This window comes from Oryctolagus cuniculus, chromosome 7 (assembly GCF_964237555.1).
Source record: "Oryctolagus cuniculus chromosome 7, mOryCun1.1, whole genome shotgun sequence".
In the NCBI taxonomy this organism is placed as follows: domain Eukaryota; kingdom Metazoa; phylum Chordata; class Mammalia; order Lagomorpha; family Leporidae; genus Oryctolagus; species Oryctolagus cuniculus.
Genome location: NC_091438.1, coordinates 135,880,286 through 135,895,316, shown reverse-complemented (window position 1 = coordinate 135,895,316; position 15,031 = coordinate 135,880,286). Strand labels below are relative to the sequence as shown.

At 56.8% G+C, this 15,031-nt stretch overlaps 1 protein-coding gene across 2 annotated transcripts in view; it reads right to left on the bottom strand.

Annotated features, from left to right (window-relative positions):
- GRIK3 (glutamate ionotropic receptor kainate type subunit 3) overlaps positions 1-15,031 on the bottom strand; it is a 238,118-nt gene that overhangs the window by 26,551 nt on the left and 196,536 nt on the right. For both annotated transcript variants that reach the window (XM_070076997.1, XM_051832149.2), the window contains exon 11: positions 2,677-2,900. In XM_070076997.1, the coding sequence (XP_069933098.1) occupies positions 2,677-2,900 (224 nt within the window). The remainder of the gene's footprint in view (positions 1-2,676; positions 2,901-15,031) is intronic.

Genomic DNA, 15,031 nt, shown 5'->3' with positions numbered 1-15,031 from the left:
AGGTCATCAACTCCCTTCCAGATCAGTTCTTTTGCATCTGCCCTCTTCTCCATAGCCGCCCCCTGTGGTGGGCCCCTGCTCTGGCCCCTGTTCTCTACTTCTGTACGCTATTCTGTACACAGAAACACCTCTCTTTCCTATCCAGTGGATGACCTTGTCCTCTGGGGAAGGCTTTCTGGATATGGGAGAACTCTACAGTGTGGCTCAGGGGTGAGATTTCAACAGGGTGAATTCCCCGAGGTGCAGCTGCTGGCCATGATCAAACCAGCAGGGTCTAGAATGGCCTCTAGGCTGGGCTCCTCACCACCTGCTCCAAGGCTGATGAAGGGGAAGACCCTACAGTCAGAGAGGGGGAGGGGTGGGTGGTTGCTGGACAGGAAGTTCATGGTGGATCTTGGATTTGTAGCTTGGGGCTGCAAAGGGTCCTTTGGAGTTGGGAGTAAATCGGACTTGGAAGTCAAGCTGGAGACCCTCTGCCTTCACTGGGGGAGAGCACCTCACTCCCGCAGGCAGGGCACTGACCGTGCTTGTGACCTTCTCTGTCCTGAGACTCGCAAGTGCACTGGGTTTGGCTGGAATGCACCTCCCAGGGCCTGGACTGGCAGCTTGTCCTGAGCCCTGTCTCCTGGCCAGGCACTCAAGATTACCTGTCCCTTCCATGAGTGCCAATGGCCTTGCTCTCTGGGGAGAGAAAGTGCCTCTACTCCCTGTCTCCTCCAACCTTGCCAGGTACAACATCTTGGCGGCAAGGTAGGGCCTTGTTCAATGCCTGTGCCCCGGTGTTGGGCAGGCCAGGCTACCGAATGAGACAGGTGGTCTTGTCCCACACCAGAGCTGCTTGGAGTGGGCCTGGGACCTGCCCAGCCTTTGCAGACCTCTGCTCTTGGGGCGTGGGCAGCTGTGTCTAATCTTCAGCAGTCACCTGTGTTTGCCACCCCTGATGTACAGATGGACGTGGCTGGGTGGGAAGCCTGACTTGCCAAGGCAAAGCTTTCTGATGCCGGGCAGATGCCTCAGTGTCTGCATCTGTAAAGTGGGGATGACTCCAGCCACCGCTCAGGACTGCTGTAAGAATTCTCAGGAGTCACATGTAGGTGCGGAACAAGGTGACAACTGTATCATGGAGTTCTTTCCATCGAGAAGCTTGGACCCTTGCTCCTTTTCTCTCTCTTTAGGGGTCCCGTGTCATTCCAGAAGCTCTGGGCACCCCCTCTTCCAGAAAGTCTCCCAAGCTGATCTTGGGAGGGGGCTCCGACCTTCCCAGCCAGGGAGGACAAGAGGAAGGCAGGGAACTGGAGGGGGCAGGGGCATATTGCAAGGGAGAGCTGGGGCCTGAGGGGTGGGGAGCTGAGAGGCCAGACAGGGCTGCTACAATTGTGGCGAGGGCTCTGGAGAGTGGCTCCTGGCTTTCAAAGGCTTGTTAGACAATTAGAGACCAGAGGCGGAGTGGAGGCCTCTCTGCGGCTGGTGGGGCTGCCAGCGGGGACGACCAGGCAGGGCAGGGCAGCCACGACAGCGCCCGGCCGGTCTGCAGCAAAGAGCTTTGGAGGCAGGACAATTTCATGGCTCACTTCTTTCCCTTTGGTCTCCCTCTGCACGGGAGGAGGGAGCGAACAGGAGCAGAGCGGGAGAAAGGCTTTCAAGGCAGGCTCCGGAGAAGGGAAGACGGATACGCGGAGTCCTTGGATCTCAAATTGCCTCTCCAGAGAAGTCTCCCCTTGCACCTTGTTAGGATTTAAAGAACAAAGGAGCCTGGGCATGGCTGGGGCTGGAGGCTGGAGGGAGGAGGGAGGGGAGTTGGGCTGAGGAGCTGCTGAGGTGGGGGCAGGGACAGACCATAAGCCAGAAGGGCATCCCCCAAGTCTAAATGCCGGCTGTGTCACTTACTGCTTGTACGACCATGGGAAGCACAAGGTACTCCAACAAGTTCATGGAAAATGGAATAAAAAGGTAAGTTTACTTTGTTGCAAAACAAAATTTGAAGTCCAGGTGTAGCATTTTTATAATTCCATTTTCCACAAGCTTTTTGAAGAGCTTCAAATGAAGACTTTCTGAGCCCCACCGGCTCTTCCAGAAATGCTGTGAGAGTTAAATAAGAGAGTGGCTGTGGGGTGCAGAGCAAGGTGCTTGGCAAACAGTAGGTGCTCACTAAACACTCCTAAACCCGTCCCCCAACATCCTCCTCCTACCCCCGCCAGTTATGTCTGTTTCATGGGAGCAACCCAATGTGCAAGCATGATGCTAGCATGTATCCCAGACAGCCAAGTATACATGCGTGCCATGTGTCTGCAGGCGAGCATGCTTCCAGGGCACTGCTTCCTTGCTGTTCTGGATTAGATCAACACAGGCCACTTCCCGAGTCTGGAGATTCCCACAGGGCCACAGGATGTGCATGTGGGTCTCCTGTGCCATGTGCTTGGCCCGGGTGGCACAGCTGGGGGTAATGATTTCACCTCTCCAAGCCTACTCCCAGGACTCGGGGTGCACCTGCCCCACCTCACAGGCATGGACACAGGCCAGAATGAGACTGAGTGCTTCCAGCCCAGGGCCACAGAATGTTCCCAGAGGGCCAGGAAAGGGTCTGGGCCACGGGACAGGAGAGAGCAGCAGGTGCAGCGGTGGCAGGTCTGAGGATGTGGGAACTTGCCTAGCTTCCCAGCCGAGATGTTGCCTTACCTGGCGATGACAAAGAGGACACAGCTGACACCCAGATAGGCGAGGAGCACGTACATCCAGATGTCTGGGGACAGGGGATTGAGGAAGGAGAAGACACTGGGGTTGGTGCCATTGGGCTTGCGATAGAGGATGCTCACGCCGAGTGTCATGAAGGGCTTGGAGAAGTCGATGGCTTTCTCCCGGACATGGGTGATGGTCAGGGGGGCCACGGCCAGATCTGCCTTCTGCAATGGGTGAGACAGAGGGAGAGAGAGAGAGAGAGACAGACAGACAGACAATGAGCAAAGCCTACGACCAGCAGCGGATTGCGCAGCCCCTCTTGGAGCAGAGGAGAGAGGGAGTGAGGCTGAGTCAGCTGCCTGAGCCCAGCCTGAGCCGCTCACTCTTCAGTTCCAACATTTACTAACTCTCCTTCGACTCTAGGCCAAGCCGCAGGAGCAACTTTTGGTCTCCGAGAGTTCCTGGCCCCAAAGTAAAAGACAGGAGCATAAAGACGCAGGGGATGGGATCCTATGACAGCTACAACCCACGAGGCCCCACCTCAACACACTGCTTTGTCACATAAATGCAGTCCGGCAATCTACTGGCATTTAGAGCATCTCCTGTGACTTCTGTCCTTCAAAAACCGCAAACAAGAAAGAATCCACAATAAGCCTTCTTTACACCTGCCTCCATCTCCCAGCCCATCGTGCCTGCCGCAGCCCACCCTGGATGGATATGTAGGGGCTGCAAAGCATCCGTGGAAAATGCGTACTATGCAAACCACAGGCACAGATTCCAAAAACACTTAGCACCAAAATGAAGTTAGTGTTTCTTCTGCATTTTTGTTTGAGAGGTAGACAGAGAGACACAGAGAGACAGACTGTGTGTGTGTGTGTGTGTGTGTGTGAGAGAGAGAGAGAGAGAGAGAGAGAGAGAGAGATCTGTTGGTTTATTCCCCAATGCTCATGCAACAGTCCTCACTGGGTGGGGCCGAAGCCAGAAGCTGGGAACTCAACCCAGGTCTCTCGTGTGGGTGGCAGGAACCCTATTACTTGAGCCATCGCTGCCGCCTCCCAGGGTCTGAACCAGCAGGGAGCTGAAGTCAGCAGCAGAGCCAGGTACTGCAGCCAGGCACTCAGACATGGGAGGCCTGACCGGCAGCTTCACCGTTAGGCTGAATGTCTTCCCCAGACATCTTTTAATTCCATTTTCTGGGGCCAGCACTGTGGTGTAGCAGGTAAAGCCACTGCCTGCAGTGCCAGCATCCCATATGGGTGCCGGTTCAAATCCTGGCTGCTCCACTTCCGATCCAGCTCTGCTATGGCCAGGGAAAGCAGTAGAAGATGGCCCAAGTCCTTGGGCCCCTGCGCCCATGTGGGAGACCCGAAGAAGCTCCTGGCTCCTGGATTCAGATTGGCGTGGCTCTGGCCATTGCGGCCATCTGGGGAGTGAACCAACGGGTAGAATATTTCTTTCTCTCTCTCTCTCTTTTTTTCTCTCTCTCTCTGCTTCTGCTTCTCTGTAACTCTGCCTTTCAAATAAATAAATCAATCCTAAAAAAAAGTCCACTTTCCAAGGACTTCTTGCAGGCCACCTGCAAGCACCTCTAAGAGCATCTGGACAATGAGAATACCCTCACCGATTGGAGGGTAAAGGTGGATGAGAAACAAAAGAGGTAAATTCAGGGCCCTTATCAACAGGGAGTGGCGTGCAGGCCAGGAAAGTGGTGAAAACTATCCCAATCAAGATGGAACCCTTTCTGCCAACCCCAACAAAAGTAAATGAATATGGCCCGGAAGTTAAGAAGGAAGGGTCCTTACACACAACGGCCTGGTGGGTACCACTGCCAAAGACCACCAGCACCACAAGTCTGCAGGGTGGAGGCTGCAACCTTACATGGAGAGAACTTCTGCAAGGACACCTGCCGAGCAACTGGCCAGCGTCCCTATCACCAGAAATCACCGTGTCAAAGCATCGTGCGCAACCCCCTTGGTTTCGGCTCTAGGAGCTTCCCTGGCCCTCAGTGCGCTTGCCCACGCCCGTGGTTTAGCACAGCATGTGTGTTCCCGGGGCAACATTCCCCCGTTCCCATCACCCTCAAGCCCTAAGCAAATACTATAATTCTTTGGAGACTCTCTGTGTTCTGCCAGATTGATTATGTTCAGATGTTAATAAATTTCAGCCTATTGCAACTTTAATGAGGGAGTCATTAGGGTCCCCCCCCACACTTTGGTCTGAGCTTCCTCCTTCTCATCCCGTCTTCCCAGCCTCCCCTCACGGCTGTGCTCCCACAGGGGGCTCTGTTCCACTGCTCTGCTTCCTGCAGCCCCTTCTGCGTGGCTCAGCCTTGGCGCACCAGGGCCCTGTTCAGAGGGCCCAGTGCCTACCATGGGGTCTGAGTTCCTTTGCAGGTGCTGCCTCTTCCAGAAGCCCTCCGGACAGCCTCTGCTATGGCTTGGATATGGGTAGCATGCCCTCAAAGGTCCCGGTGCTGGGAACTTGCTCTCCAGGGTGCTGTGTTTGGTGGGGACTACTGAAAGGCCTCTGTGGGGGTGCTCTCAGGAGGTAACCCCTGGGTCTTGTACGAGGGTTGTTGTAGCAGGAGCAGGCCTGGCCCACCATCACTGCCCCTTGTTTGAGATGTGACCACTGGCTCCTACATATGTTCCTGCTGGGATGTGCCATCATCTACCGCCCCTTCAAAGCCTGAAAAAGTTGCCCCTCCCCATCCCCTGCCTCCTGACCTTGGACTTTGAACTTCCAAATCCTGAGCTAAACAAACCTCGTTTCAAAAGCAGCTTGTCTCCAACTCTTCATTACAGTGATGAAAAGCCGACTAATATAGCCTCTGATGCTGAACTCCCCTGAGGCCTGCTCCGGCCCACGGTGTGGCCTTGACCTGCTTAATTTGAGTGGCAGTCTGCGTCCCATGTGGCTTTGTGTCTCATCTGCTTATTTGCCTATGAATTCCTGAGTGCAGTTGGGGTTGTGGCTGATTTACTTCGGCTTTCTCCATTCCTAAGCCCCTCCTTGGCCTCTGGAATATTGCAAAGGCAGCCCCGTGGGATCCTGTGGCTCGTCACCCTGCAGAGTGGGGACCGGGTTATCACTTCCCCTCCTCAGGTGCAACAGGCCAGAAGGCATCTGGGTGGGAGAGGCCAGCACGGAAGACCTTCGCCAGGGCAGCCTCTACCTCTGAAACTCTCCCAAGGCTATGCGTCTAGGCAGCCACCCACTGGCTTGGAGCAGCCCCATCCATCTGTCTGTCCATCCACCCATCATCCACCCATCCATTGTTTTATGAGATCCAAACATATGTGGTTACTTCCTTCACAGGGGAGATGGACATTAATCAAACTGCTTACTAAACGGTAGCTGTTAACATCAGCTCTGACTTCATTTACGACAAGAACTAGGGATCCAGTTCAAACCCAGCTTTGAGGAGTGAAGTACCCGAAAGGGTGGACCCCTCGCTTCCATGCAGCTCTGCAGGCTGGGGGAGCTGGGAAACATACAAGTCTCACGTTGCCCACCCAGCGTTTCCCACACCCCACCCATCATGGACACCTGCAGCCCAAAGACTTGGTGAACTTCAGAACCTGGGAAGACAGGGAGAAGCTGACGGCACGGGGTTATTACACGGGGACCTTCCTTCTGGGGATCCCTTCTGGATGTGTGAGTTGGAACTTTCCAGCTTTGGGGACAGAAGGGGCGACTGCTGCCGCCACAGCTCTTGCAGCCCTTGGTTTCAGGGGGTGTATGCCAGGGGAAGCACCGGAAGGAGACGGAACCACCAGGGAAGTGTAGAGTGCTGGACATCTATGTGCTTGAATCCCGCTGGACAACCAGCCCAGGCACAGCGGCACAGCCCTGGGACACAGCTGGAAGCAAGGGACCTGGCGCCTGCCCTCACCGAGCTTCCAGTCGAGTGACTCCTGTTGGGGGCAGGGTGGGAGCCCAGGTGAGACACCCAGGAAGGCCACTTCAGCTCTGAGGCTCCAGGACACTCCCTACTGTTGATGTGACGGGGGTGTCATGGGCATTGATTCTAGAACCCTGCCCCTTCAAAGTGCATCACATGGGAGGCTCTGTGCTGCCGCTCAGGTCGCTGTCCTTGCCCGGAGCGCATTGGGGATGCGTCTCTGGGAACAGCGTCCGGGGCTTGCAGGGGATTCCTGGGCAGAACCTTAGTCAGGCAGTGGCACGGCGTCTCCACTCGACGTTATGGCCGCAGGATCCAGGTGTTCACAGCCAATGCTTCTTCTGCCCGAATGTTCCAGGGGCTGGTGAGGAAGCCATGGGCACTCTGTCTTCTTCCTCCAGGCCCCTGTTGGAGCTTTTGGAGTCTCCCTGCTGTGTTTTCTGCTCTCGGGCTCCAGCGGGGTTGGGAGGCAGAGGCGCCCAGTACACTCTGTGTCTCCAGCGGCCAGGCACCTGGCCAGCGCGACCTTGACGGAGCGTTCCCATCGTGCCCTCCCTCGGGCTTCGGGAAGGCTGGAGTTTTCCACTTCATTTTTGGTTCAGGCAGGAAATACTACAGTTCACCAGTGGTAACAATTTCCCTGAAAAAGGCATTATTTTGTCCAAGTTGCCTTGAAAGATGGGGACAGATGTCAAGCCTTTGCTGTTTCAGTTCATTATTCAGAATGGAGGGCCCCATCCTGGCAGCGCTGCCCACTTGAGCGAGGATGATTCACACAATCACAGGCTGTTGGAGCTGGCGTGGGGGTGGGGGCCTCTGGGAACACACTCCAACCTCGTCTATTTTATATAGAGAGAGGGAAACTGAGGCTCGGACAGACTCCTTGGTCTTTGCTTTTGTATCTATGGTGGTTGGACAGAACCAAGCCACTGACCTGTCCAACACTTCCAGGGGTCTTGTGGGTGACTGTTGGCCCCTCCTGCATCACTAAGGAACCTTCTAGAACTCTGGGCAGCATGGGCTTCCCAGGACGTTACTTCATCCCTGCAAGTACCTTTCCACTCGGGACGAGCCTGACTCCACCTCCTTTCACGCTCTTCCGACCTTTTAGGCCTTTTGGTCATCACGTTCCCAGCCCGAATAGAAGGCAAGAATGACGTAACCAGCTCTGGCTTCGTATCTTGTCCCTTATCATCCGGCCATCCCGGCAGTTGGATGGACTTTAGCCTGGTACCCCAGTGTGAAGCCCATGCATGCTAAGAATGACCCCAGCCACGGTCCCTTGACGCTGCTCGGCCCTCTCAAGACAGAAGCCGCCCCTGGGCACTAAGATCTGTACCCAAGCGCCTGCTTGCTCCCCGAGTGTGTTGTGCTGTGGGCAGCTGTTTCCTTGAATTCCCAAGTGTGAGTTCCACCAGATTCCTCATCTCTGTGCTCTGCCTCTCGGCTGGGATCCCCCAGGGTGTTTGCCTGCCCATGCTGTGAACCGTTAGAGTTAGCACTGTAACAGCCACTGCACATGTGTGCGCCATCTCCCCAGGAGCCCCGTGAGGCAGTAAACAATCATCCCGCTCTAGGCAGGGATGGGGCGGCTCAATCAGGCTAGGAGGTTTGTTCTAGCTGGTGAGCGGCTGCACCTGTACTTGGACCCGTTGCTGGTGACCTTAAAGCCTATGTTTTGGCCTCAACCTCCACCCCCACCCCCTGCCAAGACACACACACACACACACACACACACACACGCACCTGTGCCACCACCACCACCACTACCAATCATATTTAACTCCTAACCCCTGGTACCTTATGCACGTGACCTTATTTGGAACAATCAAAGGGTGTTTGAAAAACACAATCGAGTTAGGACGAAGTCTTGCTGGTGGGTGAGGGGGGCTCTCAACCTGATGACTGGTGCCTTTTTAAGAAGACAGGACACACAGAGAAAATGACCATGGGATGATGGAGGCAGAGGTTGGGTTGATACTGACGCAAGACAAGGCCCGCGAGGGACTGCAGCCACACCAGAAGCAGGGAGAGACACGCGCGGTGGATTCTTCCCCAGAGCCTACCAAGGCATCCACGCCACGGACACCTCGGTTTCTAATTTCCAGCCTCCAGAGCCGTGAGGGAACAGGTTCCCGCTGTCTTTAGGTTTGAGGTCTCCCGCTATGGCAGCCCCAGGACACAAGCACGCCTGGATCCCACATGTGCCACAGGGAGCTGCCTCCGCCTCTGGCTGCTGCACCGCCCCAGACCCTGTCCTGACGGGCAGTCTTCATGGCCGGGCCCACCCTGCCCTGTTCCGAGCTCAGCGTTGCCTTCCTGGCAACCTGTGACTCTTGGCCATGGCTGCCCCTGGTGCTTTCCCGGCGCACACTTCTCATTGCTTGGGCCAGCACTGGAGCCCTGGAGGAGCAAGGAGGTACCGCTGTGTCCTTGCCTAGCCCCGGCTCCCTCTGCTGCCCCCACAGCCACCTCACCCTTGCCTCCCGTGCAGGCCTCTCCCTGAGCTCTGTCTGCTGGCTCCCTGTTCCTCCCTCTGGTATGTGGCAACCATGCACTTGACCTTCTGCTCTTTACCCAGAATGGTTTTGCTCCTGCTGGAATCTTTTCCTCCAAGCTTGGGAAAACACTGTGTCCACTGAAGGGCCCCAGATTCTGACTTCACATACTCACATCCCGAACCACTCACACCTCCAACAGGGGCGACAGTCAGAGGTGACCGGAGGCGGGTCAGCTGACACCTGTGATTCACGCCAGCCTCCTGAGCTGACAGCAGATACACAGGCTGATGGTGACCAATGGTGTGTGTGTCTCTCCCAGGCTGGGAGGCTGGGGGGGCACAGTCCCATTCCTGACTCCCCTCAGGCAATGTCCTGTGGCAGGGGCTGGCACTGTGGAGCAGCAGGTGAAGCCGCTGCCTGCAGTTCTGGCATCCCATATGGGCTCTGGTTCAAGTCCCGGATGCTCCACTTCTGATCCAGCTCCCTGCTAATGGACCTGGGAAAGCAGCAGCAGATTACCCAGGTGCTTGGGCCCTTGCACCTGTATGGAAGATCTGGAAGAAGCTCCTGGCTCCTGGCTTCAGATCAGCACAGCTCTGGCCATTGCAGCCATCTGGGTAGTGAACCACGTGTGGAAGACCTCTCTCTCTCTCTCTCTGCCTCTGCCTCTCTGTAACTCTGCCTTTAAAATAAATAAGGAAATTAAAAGGAAGGAAGGAAGGAAGGAAGGAAGGAAGGAAGGAAGGAAGGAAGGAAGGATGGGTAGGTGTTCCTGGCCTCAGTGCTACCAGGGAATGCTCTACTTCCTATCACCACATGTCCTCTCCACAAACCCCATAGGTCCTGGCAGTGGCATCAGCCAGACAGGGTGGGGCTGGCCCTAGCAGTGTCTGGGGAGCTCCCCCACCCCAACAGAGTAGATTAGGTCCCCCTTATGTGTGCCCATTGCCCACTGCACTGCTGCTTGGTGCCTGATCACAGTTAAATGTTTTTTAAAAAATTATTCATTCATTCATTTACTTGTTTATATTTATTTGAAGGACAGAGAGGAAAAGAGAGATCTCCCATCTGCTGGTTCACCACAAATGTCCCCAAGAGCCAGGGCTGGGCCAGGTAGAAGCAGGAGCTGAGACCTCCATCTGGGCCTCCCACATGGGTGGCAGGGACCCAAGGACTTGAGCCATCCTCCGCCTGCTGCCCCCCATGGTGCACACTAGTAGGAAGCTCATCAGAAGCAGAGTCGGGACTTGAACCCAGGTGTTCTGATATGGCATTCGGACATCCTAGCGGTGTTTTCTAACCACTCTGCCAAACGCCCCCTGGGAGATGCCTGCCAAGGGACCTGGCCCACTCCCTCCCTGACTCGTCCCAGCCTTTCGTGAATTAGGACTCTGTTGCCCCACCCCTGAGTGATTTCCCAGCATGCCCTGCTTTGCTGCCGTGGAGCAGGCTTCAACACAGCCCTCCTCGGCCTTCCAAAGAGGGGTTGGGACCCACGCGTGCAGGCCAGAACCAAGGTCTGGCTCCAGACCTTGGGTGGCTGTTAGAACACAGTGGGGCAATGGACATGAGTCTTGCTGGCACACTGGCAGGCCTATCTGGGGGTTGGGAGGCCAGAGCCCACTGCCCATGGCCATGACTGCTGTGGAGTGAGAGGCAGTTTCCCAAGTCCATGCCCACCCTTTCCTATCCCTCCCCACCATCCTCTGCTACCTGCCTGGGAGCCATCAGCCCCCAGGACCATCCTGCGTCTCTCTGACTGCTGCTGGCCCCTGATTCTCTGAGGGTCCCATGATCTTCCTCCAGGGTCCCAGCCCTACTGCTCTCCGATCCCCGGGACCTAAAGACCAGCTCGAGACTGGGGGGCTGGGAAGCTCTTCCACCAGGCAGCACTGCGGGCTCAGAACACTCAGTCTGGCTGAATGATGACACCCTTGGGGTGCCCTAGACGTCTGTGTCCTCAGCTAGAATGTCAGACCCGGAGGCGCCTTCACAGGAAGAGATCCTGCGTGTTCATTCCCCATTGTATCCATAGCACCTAGCATGGGGTCTGACTCTAATAGATGTTCTGAATAAATGAATAAATTGATCAGTGGGAACCGGCAGATTTCCCAGTGGTCATGTGGCATCTCTCCCCCGGGGGGCACCATGCCAGTTTTCAGGGGGTACAATGAGGCTCGGATGGTACCTGCTGATGACCCACCAGCCAGCTGCCAGTCTTGATCGGCTCTGTGGCCCTGGATAAGCTCAGAGGACAGCTCTCTGGATAGCCCACCTCTGTCTCACCTGCTGGGGAACAGGTGCTGGAGACTCCCCAGGCATCAAGCAGAGGACCATGGGCCAGTGATCACACATGGCTCCTGAGCTGAGGATGCTAGACAGTGAGGAAGGCTGAGTGTGCCCTTCCCCGGCCTGGGAGAACACCTCTGCACGCACGGCCCTGTGCCTGCCCTGTACTAGGCTCACAGGTTGTCCCTGCTTCACAGCACCCTCCCTGCATCATTAATTCTTTTTTTTTTTAATTAATTTATTTATTTTTGACAGGCAGAGTGGACAGTGAGAGAGAGAGACAGAGAGAAAGGTCTTCCTTTGCCATTGGTTCACCCTCCAATGGCCGCTGCGGCCGGCGCGCTGCGGCCGGCGCACCGCGCTGATCCAATGGCAGGAGCCAGGAGCCAGGTGCTTTTCCTGGTCTCCCATGGGGTGCAGGGCCCAAGCACCTGGGCCATCCTCCACTGCACTCCCTGGCCACAGCAGAGAGCTGGCCTGGAAGAGGGGCAACCGGGACAGAATCCGGGGCCTGGACCAGGACTAGAACCCGGTGTGCCGGCGCCGCAAGGCAGAGGATTTGCCTAGTGAGCCGCGGCGCCGGCCTTCTGCATCATTAATTCTAAAAGGAGACCCTGCCCAGGCCCCGCGTGTCCCCAGGGCAGTGTCCCCCCAGCATCTGCCCCAGCGCAGCCCTGCCAATGCTGCGGGCCTCCACGCCTGCAGCTGCAGCCCCAGCCAGGCCCTGACCTGGGAGAGATGCTGGTGACCCGGCATCACACTCAGGTACACACTGGCTACAGACACCTCTTCCCTGCTCTTCAGGTGGAAGTCAAAAAGTCACCTCCTCCAGGAAGCCCACATCCTCCTCCTCTGACTGTCACTCCCAATGCTCCCTCTACTCCTCCCCGGAGGTTGGCTTGTCCGATTCGCAATTCCTGTAAGAAAAGGACCACGCGTGTCTCCCCTGGTCACCCCTGCAGCTCTCGTCACTGCACCACGACTCTCCGTCGTCAGTCGGGGCTGGGCTGGGACCCCTCTCAGGCTACATTCCAGACCCCCAGGCTCTGACTGAAGTCACTAATGCAGGCACAATCCAACAGCCCCTCACCTCCTGCCTGCCTGGGCCCCTCTCACCCACAGGCCCTGGGCTTCCCGTGGACACGCCGGGGGTAGCTCCCATGTCCACCATGCCTGACCCAGGATTCGAGGAAGTCAGCAGCCAGTGGAGAAAGCTCTTCTCTCTTCCTCCTGCCAAGCAGCGGGTCCGGGCACACTCTGCAAGGCTTTTCCTGGGAGCAGACTCATGAGCCACTGGTCACGCTCCGTGCCAACCAACCGGCTCACTGATGGCCCCTCGTGTTGGTTTTCCCGACTTCCAGCTCCTTGCCCCGCGCCCCTCGGCCTCTCCCCAGCATCACGCGCCTTAAGTTAAGCAGAGGCACAGGCCTCTGCCGCCAGCTCTGCGCCCCAGGAGCCCCGCTGAGACGCTGCTTGATGAAGGTCTGCAGGAGGGAAGGGGGAGCCCAGCACACGGCTTCGCCTGCTCCAGCTGCTCCCTCGGACTCAGTTTCCTTCGCTGTACTTTCGGCACCCTGAAGCTCTCTGGCACCTGTCCGTCTGCAGCCTGACCCCTGCCAGGCCCTTTCCAGGCCTTTCCTCAGGCTGGGCTCTGTGTTGTCCAAATCCTGGCATTGACAGTTCTCGCAGTGACTCTCAACAGGGCTCCAAGTCCTTCCTGCAGCTGTCATCTGCTAGCTGGTACACCCCAGACAGATCCTGGCGACGCCCTGAGTGTCCCCAGGGCCCCTTAGTCCTTGCTGCCCTAACAAGAGTCTGTCTCTGGGGCCAGCATCATAGCTCACTTGGTTAATCCTCCGTCTGTGGCGCCGGCATCCCATATGGGCACCGGTTCTAGTCCCGGTTGCTCCTCTTCCAGTCCAGCTCTCTGCTGTGCCCTGGGAGGGCAGTGGAGGATGGCCCAGGTGTTTGGGCACTTGCACCCACATGGGAGACCAAGAGGAAGCACCTGGCTCCTGGCTTCGGATCGGTGCAGTGCTGGCCGTAGCAGCCATTTGGGGAGTGAACCAATGGAAGGAAAACCTTTCTCTCTGTCTCTCTCTCTCTCTCTCTCACTGTCTACACTGTCTAACTCTACCTGCCAAAAAAAAAAAAAAAAAAAAAAAAGAGTCTGTCTCTGCTGCCCTCAACATCCAAGATTCCGACCTGCCCCAGGTGAGCTCCCAGAATGCAGTGCTTCCAAGCACGCTGGCCCCGGATCCTGGGTGGAGGTGGCTTGAGCGGAGCTTTTCTTGGACATGCAGACAGGCGTTCAGGGTCTCCTCTGACACCAGTGCACATGCACGCAGGCCAGAACCACGATCTGGCTCCTGGTTGGCAGGCAGGGAGTCCTGTAGGTGACGGGGTCACAACCGTGACACCTGGCCTTCCCTTGGTACTCTCTGGCTGGGAGGCCAGCTCGTTGTGACCCCAGAGCCCATGCCGCCTCACGTGTTTCTCTCCACTAAGGCTCTGTGCTGTGTGTTTGCAGCTCCGTGCCAGGCGCTGGGCAGCGGCCAAGTTCAGTCTGTCAGGTACTCACTGTCTGGAAGAATCCTGCAGAGGAAGAGGGCGCGTCCAGCCGAGCCACCCTCCCCGCTCTGCACTCAGTGTCGTGGGGAAGCAGAAGGGATATCTGGGCAGTGCTGCTTCCTCACAGGGGAGGGGACGACACGCCAAGGCTGGGCGGACCACTCCTGGTCCCCACCTTGGCCCAGCCCGGCTAGGAGCCCGGAGAACGTCTGATCCAGCTGCATGTACTGCAGTGTGCTGGAGAGCTTAGAGATGACAGAAAGAACGGCTTCCTGTGGCCTGGGGGCTGTTTGTTTAGCACCTTCAGGCTGCCTCCTGTCCCCCCCCCCCCCCCGCCCCCGCCGCTAGTTCAAGGGCCTGGAAGAGCAGCCAAGACAGGATACCTCAGTCTGTGAGAGCTGAGATTGCAGGAGGCCAGGCCAGGAGGACTCAAGGACCCGTGATGAGTCCTCTAGGAAACGGCTTTTTATTTTGGTATTTTTAAAAAGTTTATTTGAAAGGCATAGCTACAGAGAGAGGAGGAGAGACAGAGACAGGGAGACAGATCTTCCCTCCACTGGTTCACTCCCCAAAGGCCATAACAGCCAGGGCTGGGCCAATCTGAAGCCAGGAACCTGGAGCTTCTTCTGGGTCTCCCACGTGGGTGCAGGGCCCCAAGCACTTGGGCCATCTCCTGCTGCTTTCCCAGGCGCATTAGCAGGGAGTTGCACAGGAAGTGGAGAAGCCGGGTATTGAACTGGCGCCCATGTAGGATGCCTGTGTTGCAGGTAGAGGCGGAGGTTCAACCTGCTACACCATGCGGCTTTTTATTTTTATCTTTCCCATTCCATAGATGTGGACACGGAGGCCACAGAGGCTGAATAACTTTCCCACTCTTCACTGACCTGGACAAGACCCTGACGTGGGCCCCATTTCTATTGGATGACAGTCAACAAAGCACATGGGGGGTCTATAAGACCCGTGAGAGAGGGTAGAGGGTGGCATGCGGGCAGTGGCAGCAGCGGCAGTGAGGGCTTTGGAGGGAGACGGGCGGCGGATGGAGTGACCCCTGCTCTGTCGCATCGTATTGGGTGCTCCCGTGGATTGGGAT